Source organism: Panthera leo, chromosome B3, assembly GCF_018350215.1.
Source record: "Panthera leo isolate Ple1 chromosome B3, P.leo_Ple1_pat1.1, whole genome shotgun sequence".
In the NCBI taxonomy this organism is placed as follows: domain Eukaryota; kingdom Metazoa; phylum Chordata; class Mammalia; order Carnivora; family Felidae; genus Panthera; species Panthera leo.
In genome coordinates, this window is record NC_056684.1 from 135,938,617 (window position 1) to 135,956,623 (window position 18,007).

The 18,007-nt window shown below is 41.8% G+C and overlaps 1 protein-coding gene across 11 annotated transcripts in view; it reads left to right on the plus strand.

Moving 5' to 3' along the window:
- UNC79 (unc-79 homolog, NALCN channel complex subunit) overlaps positions 1-17,100 on the plus strand; it is a 266,546-nt gene extending 249,446 nt beyond the window's left edge. For all 11 annotated transcript variants that reach the window (XM_042944164.1, XM_042944162.1, XM_042944169.1 and 8 more), the window contains 2 exons: positions 13,687-13,728; positions 15,918-17,100. In XM_042944164.1, the coding sequence (XP_042800098.1) occupies positions 13,687-13,728; positions 15,918-16,118 (243 nt within the window). In that variant the 3' untranslated portion in view covers positions 16,119-17,100. The remainder of the gene's footprint in view (positions 1-13,686; positions 13,729-15,917) is intronic.
- The last annotated feature ends 907 nt before the right edge of the window (positions 17,101-18,007 follow it).

Sequence of the window (18,007 nt, forward strand, 5' to 3'; positions counted from 1 at the left end):
AGCACTGCTATGAACATTGGGGCACATGTCCCCTACAAATCAGCACTCCTATATCTTTGGATAAATTCCTAGTAGTGCTATTGCTGGGTCATAGGGTAATTCTATTTTTAATTTTTTGAGGAACCTCTACACTGTTTTCCAGAATGGGTGCACCAGTTTGCACTCCCACCAACAGTGCAAAAGGGTTACCCTTTCTCCATAGCCTCGCCAACATCTGTTGTTTCCTAGGTTGTTAATTTTAGCCACTCTGACAGGTGTGAGGTGGTATCTCATTGTGGTTTTGATTTGTATTTCCCTGATGATGAATAGTGTTGAGCATCTTTTCGTGTGTCTGTTTGCCGTCTGGATTCTTCTTTGGAGAAGTGTCTATTCATGTCTTCTACCCATTTCTTCACTGGATTATTTGTTTTTTTGGGTATTGAGTTTGGTAAATTTTTTATAGATTTTTGATACTAATCCTTTATCTAATGTGTCATTTGCACATATCTTCCCCCATTCTGTTGGTTGCCTTTTAATTTTGTTGACTGTTTCCTTTGCTGTGCAGAGCTTTTTATCTTGATGAGGTCCCAATAGTTCAATTTTGCTTTTATTTCCCTTGCCTTTGGAGACATGTCAAATAAGAAGTTGCTATGGCTGAGGTCAAAGAGGTTGTTGCCTGTTTTCTCTTCTAGGATTTTGATGGTTTCCTGTCTCACATTTAGGTATTTCATCCATTTTGAATTTATTTTTGCGTATGGTGTAAGAAAGTGGTCCAGTTTCATTCTTCTGCACGTTGCTGTCCAGTTCTCCCAACACTGTTTGCTAAAGAGACTGTCTTTTTTCCATTGGATACTGTTTCCTGCTTTGTCAAAGATTAGTTGGCCATACATTTGTGGTTCCATTTCTGGGTTCTCTATTCTATTGCGTTGGTCTATGTGTCTGTTTTTGTGCCAATATCATACTGTCTTGATGATTACAGCATTGTAATACAGGCTAAAGTCTGGGATTGTGATGCCTCCAGCTTTGGTTTACTTTTTCAACATTACTTTGGCTTTTCAGGGTCCTTTGTGGTTCCATAAAAATTTTAGGATTGTTTGTTCTAGCTCTGTAAAAAATGCTGGTGCAATTTTGATTGGGATTGCATTGCATATGTACATTGCTTTGGGTAATTTGTTTTTCCAATCCATGAGCATGAAATATTTTTCCATTTCCTTGTGTCTTCTTTAATTGCTTTCATAAGCTTTCTGTAATTTTCAACATACAGATCTTTTACCTCTTTGTTTAGGTTTATTCCTAGGTATTTTATGGTTCTTGGTGCAATTGTAAATGAGACTGGTTCCTTGGTATCTCTTTCTGTTCCTTCATTATGGGTGTATATCACACAACCGATTTCTGTACATCGATTTTATATCCTGTGACTTTGCTGAATTCATGTATCAGTTCTAGCAGTTTTTTGGTGGAGTCATTCAGGTTTCCCATGTAGAGTATCATGTCATTTGTGAAAAGTGAAAGTTTGAATTCTTTGCCAATTTGGATGCCTTTCATTTCATTTTGTTGTCTGATTACTAAGGCTAGGACTTCCAACACTATGTTAAACAACAGTGGTGAGAGTGGACGTCCCTGTTGTGTTCCTGATCTCAGGGGGAAAGCCCTCAGTTTTTTCCCATTGAGGATGATATTAGCTGTGGGCCTTTCATATCTGGCTTTTATGACGTTAAGGTATGTTCTTTCTATTCTGACTTTCTTGAGGGTTTATATTAAGACACGATGCTGTATTTTGTCAAATGCTTTTTCTGCATCTATTGACAGAATCATATGGTTCTTATCCTTTCTCCTATTAATGTGATGTATCATGTTGATTGATTTGCAAATATTGAACCAGCCCTGCAGCTCAGGCATGAATCCCACTTGATCATGGTGAATAATTCCTTTAATATACTGTTTAATTAGATTTGCTAGTACCTTGTTGAGAATTTTTGCACCCATTTTTCATCAGGGGTATTGGCCTGTAACTCTCCTTTTTAGTGGGGTCTCTGGTTTGGAAATCAAGATAATGTTGGCTTCCTAGAATGCATCTGGAAGCTTTCCTTCTGTTTCTATTATTTGGAACAGCTTGAGAAGAATAGGTATTAACTTGCTTTAAATGTGTGGTAGAATTCCTCTGGGAAGCCTCTGGCCCAAGACTCTTATTTCTTGAGAAATTTTTGATAACTGATTCAATTTCTTTGCTGGTTATGGGTCTGTTCAAATTTTCTATTTCTTCCCTTTTGAGTTTTGGTAGTGTGTGAGTATCTAGGGATTTGTCCATTTCTTCCAAATTGTCCAGTTTGTTGGTATATATTTTTCGTAGTATTCTCTAATAATTGTTCGTATTGCTGTGGTGTTGGTTGTGATCTCTCCTCTTTCATTCATGATTTTATCTGTTTGGGTCTTCTCTCTTTTCTTTTTGAGAAGTCTCCTTAGGGGATTATCAATTTTGCTTATTCTTTCAAAAAATTAGCTCTTAGATTCATTGATCTGTTCTACTGGTTGCTTTTTATTTTATTCTATACTGTTTATTTGTGCTCTAATCTTTATTATTTCTCTTCTTCTGCTGGCTTTGGGCTTTCTTTGCTGCTGTCTTTCTAGTTCCTTTAGGTGTGAGGTTAGGTTCTGTATTTGGGACCTTTCTTGCTTCTTGAGATAGGTCTGGACTGTAATGTATTTTCCTCTTAGGACTGCCTTTGCTGCATCCCAAAGGGTTTGGACTGCCGTGTTTTCATTTTCATTTGTTTGCATATATTTTAAATTTCTTCCTTAATTTCCTGGTTGACCCATTCATTCTTTAGTAGGATATTCTTTAACCTTCATTTATTTGGGGGCTTTCCAAATTTTTTCTTGGGGTTGATTTCAAGTTTCATAGTGTTGTGATCTGAAAATATGTATGGTATGATCTCAGTCCTTTTGTATTTGTTGAGGGATGTTTTGTGAACCAGTGTGTGATCTATTTTGGAGAATGTTCCATGTGCCCTCAAGAAGAATGTGTATTCTTTTGGATGAAAATTTCTGAATATATCTGTTAAGTCCGTCTCGTCCAATATGTCATTCAGAGCTGTTGTTTCCTTATTGATTTTCTGCCTAGATGATCTGTCCATTGTTGTAAGTGGAATATTAAAGTCCCCTACAATCACGGTATTATTATCTCTACATTTATTTATGTTTGTGATTGAGTTATATACTTGGTTGCTTCACGTTGGGGTCATAAACATTTACAATTGTTAGCTCTTCTTGATGGATAGACCTGTTAATTATGACATAGTGCCCTTCTTCATCTCTTGTTACAGTCTTTGTTTTAAAATCTAGTTTGCCTGATGTAAGTATGGCTGTACTGTCTTTTGACATCCAGTAGCGTGATAGATGGTTCTCCATCCCCTTGCTTTCAATCTGCAGGTGTCTCCGGGTCTAAAATGAGTCTCTTGTAGGCAGCGTATAGATGAATCTTGTTATTTTATCCGTTCTGATATGCTATGTCTTTTGATTGAGGCAGTTAGTCCATTTACATTCAGAGTGATTACTGAAAGGTAAGGATTTAGTGTCATTGCGTTATCTGTAGGTTTTGTGTTTATGGTGATGTCTTTGGTCTTTGTAGTCTTTGCTGCTTTTCACTCACAGAGTCCCCCTTAGGATCTCCTGCAGGGCTGGTTTGGTGGTCATGAACTCCTTTAGTTTTTGTTCATCTGGGAAACTCTTTATCTCTGTTTCTATTCTGCATGACAGCCTTGCTGGATAAAGGATTCTTGGCTACATATTTTTCCTGTTCAGCACTTTGAATATTTTCTGCCACTCCTTTCTGGCCTGCCAAGTTTCAATAGACAGGTCTGCTACTACCCTTATGTGTCTACCCTTGTAGGTTAAGACCCATTTGTCCCTAGCTGCTTTCAGAATTCTCTTTATCTTTGTATTTTTCCAGTTTCACTATGATATGTCATGGCATTGACCTGTTTTAGTTGATTTTGAAAGGAGTTCTCTGTGCCCCCCTGGACTTGGATATTTGTTTCCTTCCCCAGATTAGGGAAGTTCTCAACTATAATTTGTTCAAATAAACCTTTTCCCCCTTTCTCTCTCTTCCTCTTCTTCTGGAACTCCTATGATACAGATAATATTATTTCATTTCATTGAATCACGTAGTCTTTAATTATCCCTTCATGGTCTAGTAATTTCTGTTCCCTCTTTTTTTCAGCTTCATCATTTTTCATAATTTTATCTTCTATTTCACCTATTCTCTCCTCTGTTTCTTCCATCCTTGCTGTCACTGCATCTAGTTTATTTTCCATCTCATTTACAAAATTTCTTAATTCATCATGACTACTTCTTATGTCCTGGTCTATGCACCAATATACATTCTCTGCTGTCTTCTATGCTTTATTCAAGCCCAGCTATTAGCCTTATGACTATTTTTGTAAATTGTTGTTCAGATATATTGTTTATATCTGTTTTGGGCGATTCTCTGGCTGTCATTTCTTCCTGGAATTTCTTTCGAGGAGAATTCTTCCACTTCATCATTTTGGCTAGGCTTCTGTCATTTACATGATGTAATAGCTTGTTTTATGTCCTGCACCTGCAAGTACTACTATCTTAAGAAGGGGTCACACACTGTCCAGGGCCAGGCACTTCAGTAAGTGTTTTTGGAGTGTGTTGCATGCACTCTGTTGTCTTTGGCTGCTCTCTTCCACTGCTTGTAGTGGTGGATTGTTTGGATCTTCCACCAAGTGTGCTTTGATTTGTTCATTGAAGTATCCCTGGAAAAAAGGAAAGCAAAGTGGTGGTGGGCGGTGGGGAGCCTTATCCCATACAAGAAGAGAAATGAAAGGGGGATGGGGGGGAAATATAGGCAGAGAATCAGAGAAACTATAAGACTTAATCCAGAGAGAGGGAGAGGAAAATAAAGAGGAAGGAGATACAGAAAATGTGTAAAAAGAATAAGCATTCCTCATTAAAAAAACAACAGAAAGAAAGAAAGAAAGAAAGAAAGACAAAAGAAAGAAAGAAAATAAGAATTGACCAAAAATCAAATCAGAAACTATGAGCTTGATTCCAAAGGAAAGAAAAAAGAAAAGAGGAAGGTAGAAAGAAAAAGAAGGGAAAAGAGAAGAGAAGGAAAGAAAAGAGGGAAAAAAATAATTAAAAAAAAATTTTTTTAAATAGACTAACATTCAAAACTACAGGACAGTTGTCTGTTGGTGCCTGGGATGGGTGGCTGTGATGGTCTAGAGGAGAGGCTGTCTGGTTAGGTCAGTGTCAATCTCACTCTGGTAGATAAACAGTTACCAGGCATGGAGAGGCGGGGTTTGGTGTAGGCAGGTCCCACCTCCACTGGGGGCCACTGTGCTGTTCCCTGAAGCCCCACCATGTTGATTATGGGGAGAAAAATAGTGACACCCGAATATCTCCTCCCCAGACCAGGTGTCTCAAACCACCCTGTTCAGGCAGCCCTCACAGAGTAGCTCAGGCAGCTGGTGTGTCCTCCTAGGCACTTGGCTGGGATTCAAAACCTGATGTCTTAAAGGACCCCACACCCCGTGGACCTAGTTCTGGGGTAGCTCCATGCTGTGCAGCCAACAAAGGGCCTCTGGCTGTTGCCTGCAGGGTCTTTTGTCATTGGGGGTCACTACACCCTCTTCCCACAGTAATCGAGGGAGGGGCCTGCTCTCTCCCAGCGTGCCCCCCGAGATCGCTCCCGTACCCTCCCCGCCAGGAGAGGAGGCGGGCTCCCTCCCCGCCAGGCGAATGCACACGGCAACACTCTAGTCCTGGGAAAGTCACGCACCCCTGAAAACTCCAGTCTTTAGCTCTTAAGCCTGTTTGCAAAGTAGAAACTGGCTCTCTCCCTATTCTTCGTTCCTTAGTCCATGGTCCAGAGAGGTTTTTCTCTTGTCCAAACACAAAACCACACTTCCACAGCCACTCTTTACCTCCTTTTGTCTCTCCATAGAAGGGGTTCCCCCTCTTTGTACCTATGACACCGTTTTCTCTCTTCCAATTCGTGAATAGGCACCTCTGTCCCACCAAGCTTTGTCCACCTGTAGAGATTTCTCTGTCACTCCACAGCCTGTATTCTTGGGTATTCCAAGTGTCTGACTTCAGTACAGCTGTGTTTGAGGGACAAGGGAAATTCTGGTCCCCCTACTTATCTGCCATCTTAACTCCTGGCTCTCCTCTGTTTCTTGGAAAAGTTTTTGTAGATTTATTATTATTTTTCACTTAAATATTTGATAGAATTCACCATTGGAACTGCCTGGTCTTGAAATTTTCTTTGCAGAAGAGTTTTAAATTATGGATTCAATTTTTTTCAATAGATATAGTGCTATTTAAGTTTCCTGTTTATTCTTGAGTCATCTTTGGTGTAGTGTCAAAGAATTTGTCCATTTCATCAAAGTAGTCAGTTTTATTGGCATAAAATTGTTTATAATATACTTTTAATATCTGTAGGATCAGTAGTTATGCTACCTCTTTAATTCCTAACACTGGGGATTTGTGACTTCTTTTCTTTTCTTTTCTTTTTTCTTGTCAGTCTGTATAGAGACATATCAATTTTAGTGAGCTTTTGACTAACAAACTACAGTAACCAGGCTTTGGGGTTGTTTTCATTGATTTTTCTCTTTGTTTTTTTGTTTATTATTTTCTTTCTTCTATTTATTCATTTCTATTTATTTATTCATTTCTATTTATTACTTTCTTTCTTCTGATTACTTTAGATTTAATCACTCTTGTCTATTATAAACAATATCTTTTTTGTCTTTTATAAATTTCTTTGTAAGCACTGGTTTAGCGGTATCCCACCATTCGATATTCTGTGTTCTCATTTACATTCAGTTCAAATTTTAAAAATTTTTGATGTTTATTTATTTTTGAGAGAGGGACAGAGACAGAGGCAGAGCACAAGCGGGGGAGGGTCAGAGAGAGAGGGAGACACAAAATTCAAAGCAGGCTCCAGGCTCTGAGCTGTCAGCACAGAGCCCGACGTGGGGCTCGAACTCACTAACGGCAAGGTCATAACTGAGCCAAAGTTGAATGCTTCACCAACTGGGCCACCCAGGTGCCCACGGATTTTTAATTCCATTTGTGTTCAGAGAACATACTGTATATAATTCCAGTCATCTTAAACTTACTGAGACTTGTTTATGTCCCAGAATATAGTTGTTCTTGGTAAATGCTCAGTGTGCACTAGAAAAGAATATGTCCTCTGCTGTTGTCAGGTAGTTTCCTATGCCAGTTGGTTCAAGCTTATTGATAGTGTTGTTCAAGTCTTCCATATGTCTGTCTACTTATTCTATCAACTGTTGAGAAAGTGGTATTGATATATAATTATGGATTTCTTTGTCTTTTCAGGTTTATCAATTTTGCTTCATGTGTTGTGAATCTCTGTTATTAAGTGCATAAATATTTAGGATTATTATGTCTTCTTAATGAAATGAATTTTGAAATGGCTGTCTTAATCTTCATTAATATTCTTTGCCGTGAACCATACTTTGATATTAATAAAGGTAGTCCAGTTTTCTTTTGGCTGGTGTTAGGATGGTATATCTTTTTCCATTCTTTTACTTTTTACCCTATTTGTGTCTTTATATTTTTCAAGTATATTTCTTATAGGCAGCATGTAGCTGGGTTTTGGTTTTTTTTTAAATCCAATCTGACAATCCCTTCCTTTTAATTAGGGGTCTTTAAACCATCTTCATTTAATGTGTTTTGTGCCATTTGGGGGCCTAAATCTATCACCTTGCCATTTGTTTTCTGTAATTCCCATCTGTTCTTTGTTTCTTGTTCCTTTTTTTTTCTTTTGCCTTCTTTTGGATTGAATTTATAATGATTAAACTCTGACTATAATTTCCTCTTCTTTTTCTAGTTTCTTAAGATCGAAGCTAAGGTTGTTATTTTGAGAAACCTCTGTTCTATCATCAATATTTAATGCACTGAATTTCTTCCTTTAGCTGCGTTCTTCCAAATTTTTATATGTTCTCATTTCCATTCCGTTCAAAATACTTTCTCATTTCCCTTTTGATTTCTTCTTTTCCGACAAGTCATTTAGAAGTAGAAGTGTGTTTTTTAGTTATCTTATTAGCTACCTGTCTTAGGGTTTTTTTGTGGTTGATTTAGAGTTTATAGTATCCATTTTTGACTTACCACCTTCAAGTAATATTATACCACTTTGTGTATGTTATAAACATGTGTAGAAGTAAACCAAACCATACATTGTTATTATTTGTTCTTTAAACAATTATCTCTTAAAGAGACTTAAACTTTTTTTCAATATTAACTTATATTTGCTATTATTGCCATATTTATATTTGCCATTTTCAGTGTTTTTCATTCCTTTTATGGATCTAAACTTCTATCTTTTTTCTGCTCAAAGGACTTCCTTTATTCTTTCTTTAATTTTTTTTTTTTTGATGTTTTATTTGTTTTTGAGAGAGTGCGAGCAGGGGAGGGGCAGAGAGGGAGGAGAACAGAGGATCTGAAGCAGGCTCTGAGCCGACAGCAGTGAGCCTGATGCAGGGCTTGAACTCATGAACTGTGAGATCACGATCTGAGCTAAAGTCAGATGCTCAACCGACTGAGCCACCCAGGCGCCCCTCCTTTACTATTTCTTACACAGGTCTGAAGCGCCTGGGTGGTTCAGTTGGTTGAGCATCTGACTTTGGCTCAGGTCATGATCTCATGGCTCGTTAGCTCAAGCCCCGCGTTGGGCTCTGTGCTGGCAGCTCAGAGCCTGGAGCCTGCTTCGGATTCTGTGTCTCCCTCTCTCTCTGCCCCTAACCCACTTGCATTCTGTCTCTGTCTCTCTCAAAAATAAATAAACATTAAAAAAAAAACAAAACAAAACCTATTTTTTACACAGGTCTGCTGGTGACTGATTGCTTCAGCTTTTGTGTATGAGAATGTTTTTATTTTGCCTTCAGTTTTGGAAGATATTTTCACTGGGTAGTGAATTTTAGGTTCAAAGGTTTGTTTGTTTTCAGTGCTGTAAAGATGTTTCTCCTCCAGTCTTCTTGCTTCCATTGTTTCCAACAAGAAATCTGTATTATTCTAATCTTTTTTTCTCCTGTATGTAATATATGGTTTTGTTGTTGTTGTTGTTTGGTCTCTTCTAAGATTTTCTCTCTACCATTATTGTTAAGCAATTTGATGGTGAAACACCTTAGTGTAGTTTTCTTCGTGTTTCTTGTGCTTGGGTTTGTTGAACTTCTTGCATCTGTGGATTTATAGTGTTCTTTATATTTGGAAAAGTATCAGCTATTGTTTCTTCAAATATTTCCTTCTTTGCCTCTACTTGACACACTCAATATTTCCTCTAGTTTCTTGACCCTATTGAATGTAGTTATAATAACTGTTCTAATGTCCTTCTCTATTAATTCTGTTACCTGTATCATTTGGGGTCTTTTCCAATTGATTGATTTTTATTCTCATTATAGGTCACCTTTTCCTGCTTCTTTGTATGCCTGGTATTTTTTTTATTACATTCTTGACATTTTGAATTTGACTTTCTTGAGTGCTGGATATTTTTGTATCCCTATAAATATTTTTGAGCTGTATTCTGTGTTATAGTTAAATTATTTAGAAATAGTTATTTTCCTTTTGAAACTTGCTTGTAAGCCTTGCCAGGTGATCAGAGCTGCATTTTGTCTAGAGCTAATGTTTCTTCACTATTAAGGGACTAACCTTCTAAGTATTCTACCTGATGTTCTATTAAATGTAAGAATTGTCTACTGTCACCAGCTTGTGGGAACACAAACTGTTGCTGGTGCCATGTGATCACCTCTCTAATCTCCTGGGGTTGTTTTTCTTCAGCCTCGGGTAGTTTTTCTTACATGTGTGCACTGGTCAGTATTTAGCTGAAGACTCAAGGGGGACCCTTTATGCATCTTCAGAGTTCTCTCTCGTGCTCTCTTTCTGTGAAGCTCTTCTCCTCTGCAGTATTCTGCCTGACAGACTACACACCTTGACCTCCCTGGACTCACAGCTCCATCTCAACTCAGGAAGATAGTTAGGCTCTTCCCAGGTCCCTCCTCCTGTGCTACTGCTGGCAAGCTTTCTAGCAGTTAGCTAAGATATTGTAGGGCTTACCTTGTTTCCTCTCCCTCGGGGATCACTGTGCTACATTGCTGATGCCCAGTGTCTGAAAACCATTGTTTCATACACTCCATCTGGAATTTTACTCGTTCTAGGCAAGAGGGTAAAATCTGGTCTTTGTTACTCCATCTTTGCTGAAAGAGAAAGTTTTACAACTAATTTTAGTTTTGAGGGCTAGAACAAACATGGAGTGAAATGAATACAGTCTAACTGAGCAGAAAGTCTTCATTTATCCTGTAGCATAAACCGAGATAAAAGGAAATGTATCATTTTTATTTTGGTGGAAAGCAACCTATTTTTTTTTTTTATTGTCCTTCCATTTTCTGGATATTGTTTCTGCAGAGGAAAAAAAAAATCCAACCAACTTTATTATGACATTACACAACCCAGAATAAATTACATCTAATTCCTACTGACAGCTTTGTGGGAGCCACTAGGAAAAGAGAACTGAAATGAGTGTTATTCAGTAAGTCAAATTAGCATTCCTGAAATAGGATGACTGCTGGCTTATATAATGCTATCAATAATAATGAGATTTAACTTGAAGACTTCAGTCATGTGATTCTTAAGTCACAAACCTGAAGGGCCTTTGCGGATATATTTTAGAATGATACAGTCACGTGTTTTGTAAATGGGCTAATAGCAAAAACCCTTCTAAACCCAACCTCACTATTCCCCTTGATTGCCTCATACAGGCCATTAGCCCCAAGAATAGCACTGGGAGAGGTGTCCACCCAGGGTCAGAGTACTCAGTGCGTCCTGGCTTCTACCCTCCTTGGTCCCTCAGGATCTTAGCAGGAGGTTAGTTTGGGTATTTCCTAAATATCAAGAGGCATATAGGCTTGCTCCATATTAAATAGGTCAAAAGTCAATGCAAGTTTGTAGACATTAGGACCCTTAGAGCTTGTTTTTTGCTGTACAGACATTGGAGAGGAAGTGGTTAGACTAGTTTATTTTTTCCCAGTCAGAATGTTTACATGAGCCAATCCTGCTAATGGCCAGAGAGCATAGCCTTATCTGTCTCTGACGTTTGTAATCCCACAAGTTTTTTATAAGGGTTGGTGGTTGGAGGAGGCAGAGAGAAAATGTCATTTTCTGATATTTTGAGTTTTTGTCCAATTATATCATCTGGTACATATCATACCACATTCCTAAACACAATATTTATGCTAGAGACGGAGTATTACATGGCTGCAACATGAGCCATGTGCTTAGGGGTGAACATCAGTGGAAGTCAAATTAGCAAATTGTGTATCTCAACAAAATGCTCAAAGCAGAACTGCAACCAGATTGAGCCTTGGGAACAAAAGCATAGAGAGAAATGTAATTTGTCACTTCACTAAGTTTGTGTGTGTGTGTGTGTGTGTGTGTGTGTGTGTGTGTGTGTGTGGATGAATCACATGAGCCTTGTGGCCCGTGGCCATGAGTAGTAAACAGGTCATTATCTGTATCCCAGCAGTCCTCCCACTAGTTCTTTCATTTTGTTCATGGCACAGCTCTCCTCCCATTTGCCCACACTTTGAAACCTCACCTTCGGGGCGCCTGGGTGGCTCAGTCGGTTGAACATCTGACTTCGGCTCAGCTCATGATCTCACAGTTTGAGCCCCGCGTCAGGCTCTGTGCTGACAGCTCAGGTCCTGGAGCCTGCTTCGGATTCTGTCTCCCTCTCTCTCTGCCCCTCCCCCGCTCGTGCTCTTTCTCTCTCTCTCTCTGTCAAAAATAAATAAACATTAAAAAAATATATTAAAAAAAGAAACCTCACCTTCTGCTCTGACCTTTTCCTCGCTCCAAAGAGCAGACCTGTCCTCAGACCCTCTCAGGTTGTGTCTGCAGGCAGCCACCCTTCTCCCTCCTGGAAGCCACGCCTGGTCTTACCTGGACCATCGAGGCAGCCTCCACCTGGCCTCCATGGTCCATCTTCTTCCTCATCCTAGTCTGCAGATTGCTGCCACGGTGACTTTTCTGGACACAGCTCCACTCATGGTGAATGGGGCTTCCCTCTTCAAAGTTATATTGGATTTGGAAACAAATCCAAATCCCTTGATGTGGCCTCCCAAGGCATCATGGGTGGACGATGAGGGGCCTCACCTCTGCTTTTCTAAACATGTTTCTCATGACCCCCCCCTCCTGAGAACCTCACGCTTCAGCATCAACTGAATCCCTAACACCTCCTCACCCTTGGCACACTCCAAGCTGTGGGCTGTGCTTCCTGGAGTGTGCCCTGGAATTCGTTTGCTAGGACTGCTGTGAGGGCACCACAGAATAGGCAGCTGAAACATGGAAACTTCTTATCCCACAGTCTGGAAGCCAGAAGTCCGAGGTCGGGGGCAGCAGGGTTGTTCCTTCTGAGGGCTGTGAGGGAGAATCTGCTCTATCCTGACCCCCTAGCTTCGGGAGGTTGATTGGCAGTCTTTGGCTTTCTTTGGCTTGTGTCCAAATCTTCCCCTTTTTATAAGAGCATCAGTCATACTGGTAGGGGCCCACCCTACCACAGAAGGACCTCAGCTTAACTCAATTACATCTGCATTGACCCCTCTTCCAAATAAATTCCCATTCTGAAGCAGTGTGGGTAGGGACCATGAGGGGGCACAATTCAACCCATGACACTGTACTTCTCTGTTGAATTTGGAGTAGAGAGGGTTGGAAGGAACAGAGTGAAGTGATATGATGCATATTTAGTACAGTAAAGATCTGAGCAATGCTGTAATAAGGAACCTAGCATCTCCAAACTTACTGTACCAGTGCTCCCTCCCCCATTTAAACCCACCAAACTAGAGTCCTGTGGGACACACTTTGGGAAACACTGTCTTCTGTCCCTAACTTGTGGATTTACAAGGCAGCCTTATATTCCAGAGGGCTGAAACATGGCTGAGAAACCAAAGCTTGGAGAGGGGAGCTGCTCCTGGAGGCCCTTGGGCCAGACACCATGTGGCTTCCTAGGAAAGGCACAGCAGAGGGGCTCAGGGTGGGCCAGAGAGGAAGCAGAAGGGCGAGGCTCCCTAGATGCCTGCAGTTTGAGCGCCTCGCCCTCTGTCGGAGCAGGGACCCCGCTGCTCGCCTGCATGTGACCTGTGCTGTCCAAACCTCTGGGCCAAGTCACTCTTGCTGTGTCCCACCTTGCAAATCACAGCCCGGCTACTTTGGGGCTTAATTTTTTTTTCCATCACTGAAGAATTTCAACCAATTCCCAGCGATATTTTCTTAACGACTCTGGGCAAATAGAGTCGCCATCCTACTCGGAGACTCCGTCTCAGAGATCCCGTGGAGGAAATTCTGTTTCAAGAAAGTGAGGATTTAATTAAATAAATACACATTTAATTTCCCATGTGTGGTCGCTTTCAAGAGACAATCAGTCATTTACTCTAAAGTGTGTGTTTCAGGCACTCATGGGGCACTTATTAACCTCCAAATGCCACCAGCTCAGCAGGGTCTGGCCTCAGAAAGATGTTTTCCTGTTAATGGATAACTCCGCAGCAGGGTCCCACCCTTTTGTGATGTCAAAGGGGTTCTGTGTGCTCTGCTTTCCTGTGCAGTAATGGAAGCGAATGGGGGTGGGGATGGAGACCGCTAATAACAAGGCCTCTGTGTTTCTCCACACAGCTGATACCTATGTGGTTGCCGATGATCCAGTCAAATACCAAGGTAAGTCATCCCTGGTGGACTGGAAGCCCAGTCCCCTCCAGAGAAGGGTCGTGACATTACCAGGGCTCACTGATGCTCCACTTACCATGGAGCAAGGTGAATTCACCCTGCTCTCGGCTGCCCAGTGCTGATAAAGTGGGAGACTGGGCCAGGTAAGGGCCGTGCAGGCCGAGGTGATAGCAGGGGCCACGCGCGTCCTGTTCGTTCTCTATGAGGATGTGGGTGGAGGGGGGATCCCAGAGTCCAGACGAGGCTCAGTTCCTGACCAGAACACAGGCCTACCCTACCTTTAGAGGACACACATGGGATCTGAGCCCACGTGTGTTCATTGCTATCTCCTGGCCACTAAAATGGACTTTTTGTGGGGCGCCTGGCTGACTCAGACAGACAATAGAACGTATGACCCTTGATCTCGGGGTTGTGACTTCAAGCCCCACATGGGGTGTAGAGATTACTTAAATGAACTGTAAAAAATAAAATGGACTTATGGGGCACCTGGGTGGCTTAGTCAGTTAAGTGTCTGACTTTGGCTCAGGTCATCATCTCACAGTTTGTGAGTTTGAGCCCCATGTCAGCTATGCTGACAGCTCAGAGTCTGAAGCCTGTTCGGATTCTGTGTCTCCCTCTCTCACTGCCCCTCCCCTGCTCGCTCATGCTCTCTCTCTCTCTTTCAAAAATAAACATTAAAAAGGTTGTGTTTTTTTTAAATAAAATGGGCTTTAAAACAAATGCTTATTTATTCTTGAGAGAGTGAAAGTTGGGGGGGGGGGGTACCGAGAGAGGAGGACAGAAGATGCGATGTGGGCTCTGCACTGACAGCGGAGAGCCCCATGCGAGACTTGAACTCACAAACTGTGAGATCATGACCAGAGTCGAAATCAGACGTTCAACCAGCCGAGCCACGCAAGTGCCCCTAAAATGGACTTTTTGTGACAAGAAGAATTCTATTAAGGAAGGATAACATTGAATCAATGATGGACTTGAGCTAGAAGGGCAAGGATCTGGCCCCATCCCTTGTTTTACATATGAGGAAACATAGGACCAGAAAGAAGGGTAACTGGGGGTGGGGGGTGCAGTCAGAAAGGGAAAGACCCTGTCCCAGTGACTTTTCCGCTGCCAGACCCCGCCTCAAGTGACACACTGTCATCACTTGGGCGAAACCTACTCCATGACTAGTAAAGTTACTTGACATTATGATGGCAGAGCTTAGCCACCTGCTCCACCCAAACCTGGGCTCCGTCTACGGCGTGAGGATTACAGGGCAAGCAGGGGGCAGAAGATGGAAACCTTCTGCCTGAATTTCTTCTCAGAGTTGGGGAGGGATGTTGGCTGAGATAAGGGGGGCGTGACCTCAAGGTACCCAGACACGGAGAGAGAAATGCAGCCATCTGCAGTGACTGCAGGCGTGGTCTTGTTCGTGGTGTTGGTGCAGTTTGTGGCCACAGGTGGGGGCCCCGACACCGCCGAAGACCTATCTCCCACTAACTTTTACTATGAAAACAGTCACTTGTACTTCCTCCTTGAGGCATTGGATTGCCCCTGCCCCTGCTTTGTGGAACTCTGAGGAGGCCCAGAGAGCTTTGGACCTAGCTTCTCTGTGTGCGCTAACACGAAAACAGGGAGACTGTAACCATGATTAAAATGTAATGAGCACATATTACGCGCCAACTTCCGTTCTAAACCCTCCGTTAACTCATTTATCCTTAAAAAACAAACAAATAAACCCACGAGGTGTTACTCTCCCCAGTTTGTCCATGAGAAAATCCAAACGCAGCCCGGAAAACCTTGTTCCCAGGGTTGTCCACAAAGGAGCTAGGATTTGAACCCAGGGAGCTGGCTGCAGAGCCCAGGCCCTTCACAGCTGTCCCAGGCCCTCGTGGTGAATAAGCGCCCAGGGGTCAAGAATACGTGTCAGCTGTCAGTGCCCGTTGCAATGGATGAGTCAAGCTGGGATTGGCATTACTGGGATGGATCTGGGCCAGAGTGACTTTAGAATCATGCTGCCTGCCCACATCCCCTGCCCCGCACGCTGCCAAATTGGAGAGCTGGCCTTCCTGTTCAGGCCAGACAGCGCTTGAACCGCGTAGGAGTTCTGCCTGCAGAAGATGCCCAAGCCGGCGCTCCCTGGGTTGACCGTGCCCACTTGGAGGAAAGAAACTAAACTTAGATGTCTTGCCCTTTCTTAACAGCACTTATCCGCCGGACTCCAGCTTCGCCTCCAGGCCATTCAGAACCACGTGAACCACCACAGCTTACGGACGCTGCCGGGCTCCGCCCAGAGCAGTGCCGGCCTGGTGGCCCTTCGCAAGTGGCTGCAGTGCACCCAGTTCAAAATGGCCCAGGTGGAGATCCAGTCCTCGGAAGCAGCCTCTCAATTTTATCCTCTATGAGTGGACTCCTCGGCTCTCAGTGTCAACACTCTGGTTTAGCAATAATGGGTTTCAAAACAAAACAATTTGATCCAAGCAGGTTGGGGAACATACTGGTACTGTCCATTCTCTTTCTAGTCTAGTAAAAGACGTGCAAAGGCCAGAGAGGGCCAACAATGAAGCTTTCTTGCTACACATATTTCTGATGACTCCTTGGGCTATCTGATTAAGTGTTTCCTTACATTATTTTTTAAAAAACCAAATCATTTTTCTTTAACTAACTTCTATTTTTTTTAAGAAAAAAAAAATAGACTGGTGGGTACTCACAGAAAAGTTGTATAAGTCCCCCTGTTGCTATTTTTGATGATAGAGAATAAATAGGGTTTTTGAAACCTTTGTAGTGTTTTTTCTTAAAATCCACTCTTGGCAATGCAATAAAAAACCCGTCACCACAAGCCAGTGACACTTGACTGAAGCTTTTTGTCATTATCCTGGGAAAAGTGGCAGCTTGCAAGGACCATTACAAAGTGCACTTAGAAATTAGGTGGTTAACCTGTGCCAATTGTTTTTTTCTTTGTTTTATAATCTCATTTTCCAAAACTGTCCAGTAAGTTTTATTATTTTTAAAACTAATTTTTCAACTCATTCGTTCTAGGCTGTACTTTCTTGTAAGCTTTATGACAACCACTTAAGTTTTGTGAATAATAAATTTTATTCTTTTGTTAATACTTGTAATACAATTCAATTTAAAACTGTAGATCGCACACTGGACCAGACGACTCCCCACGCTGGCACAGAACACTGCACCTGAAGTTATGTTTCATAAAACAGAATTTTAATAGTGTAAGAACACCAAGATTTATCAGCACTCCTACTTAGCATTTGACTGTGCATTCACAAATGATCTTTCTCTTCTCTATCCCTGTAATGCACTGACGACAAGAAGACTTACTATACATTTAAGCTGTATATTGAAATGCTATTAAATGCATTTTTTATTATCTCTGTGAGCCTGGGGTTTTTTAAAATCAGTTTATACGTTTCTTGTAAACTTGGAAAACTCCTCTAACTTCCCTTAAAACTTAAGTACAACTGTTGAGAGGAAAGTCTTTCTTTCTGGTCATTTTGGTAAGAGAAATACACAATTTACTTGAAGTCTGTTCTCCAGGAAGGACCTGAGGGCACGAGGCCATTTTATTTATTTATTTATTTATTTATTTATTTATTTATTTATTTTTTATGTTGGTTATTAGGAGGCCTCTCTTTTCTTCTGGGAAGTCCGATCTCTTCATGCTTCTCAGGGGGAAACAAGTCCTCAAATGTTTAAGTGTTTCACGTGAGTTCTAGAAAGACAAGGTGGGAGAGCTTCGTCCCTATGAAAATTTGCAGGGAGCCACTCGGTTCCTAGATTAAGAACATAGCAATGATCATGCTTCATATTTTCCGAATGAGCTCTTCTGAAAGGCCATCCCCAGCTAGAAGGCTCCCCGTTGGGCTTGGTTATGCCTCTGTGAATGTTCTCTCGTATAGAAAGTTGTGCGTGTATTTCTCTCACTTGTAAACTGTGACAGCTTTGAGGTTATGTCCTGTCTCTATCCCCAGGGTCTGGCACGTAGTACGGGTTTAACTAATGTCTGTTGAACTGAATGGACTTGATTAAGCAACAGGTCTTTCTTGAGCCACCCAGTGGGCTCAGCAAGGGCTGAATTGTGACTTTTTTTTGAGCAGCGATTCCTGGAGCGGGTAACAGACACAGGCCAGAGCGGGAGGCCTTCGCTGCTTTCCCCGTGAGGGGTTTAACTGACTTCCCCATCTCGGCTCAGCTGTAGCCCAACCCTTTGCTAGTCCTGAGCCCACCCTGCTGCAGACAGCCGGGATCTTAGCCGTCCCATCCTACCAACAAAGTCCAG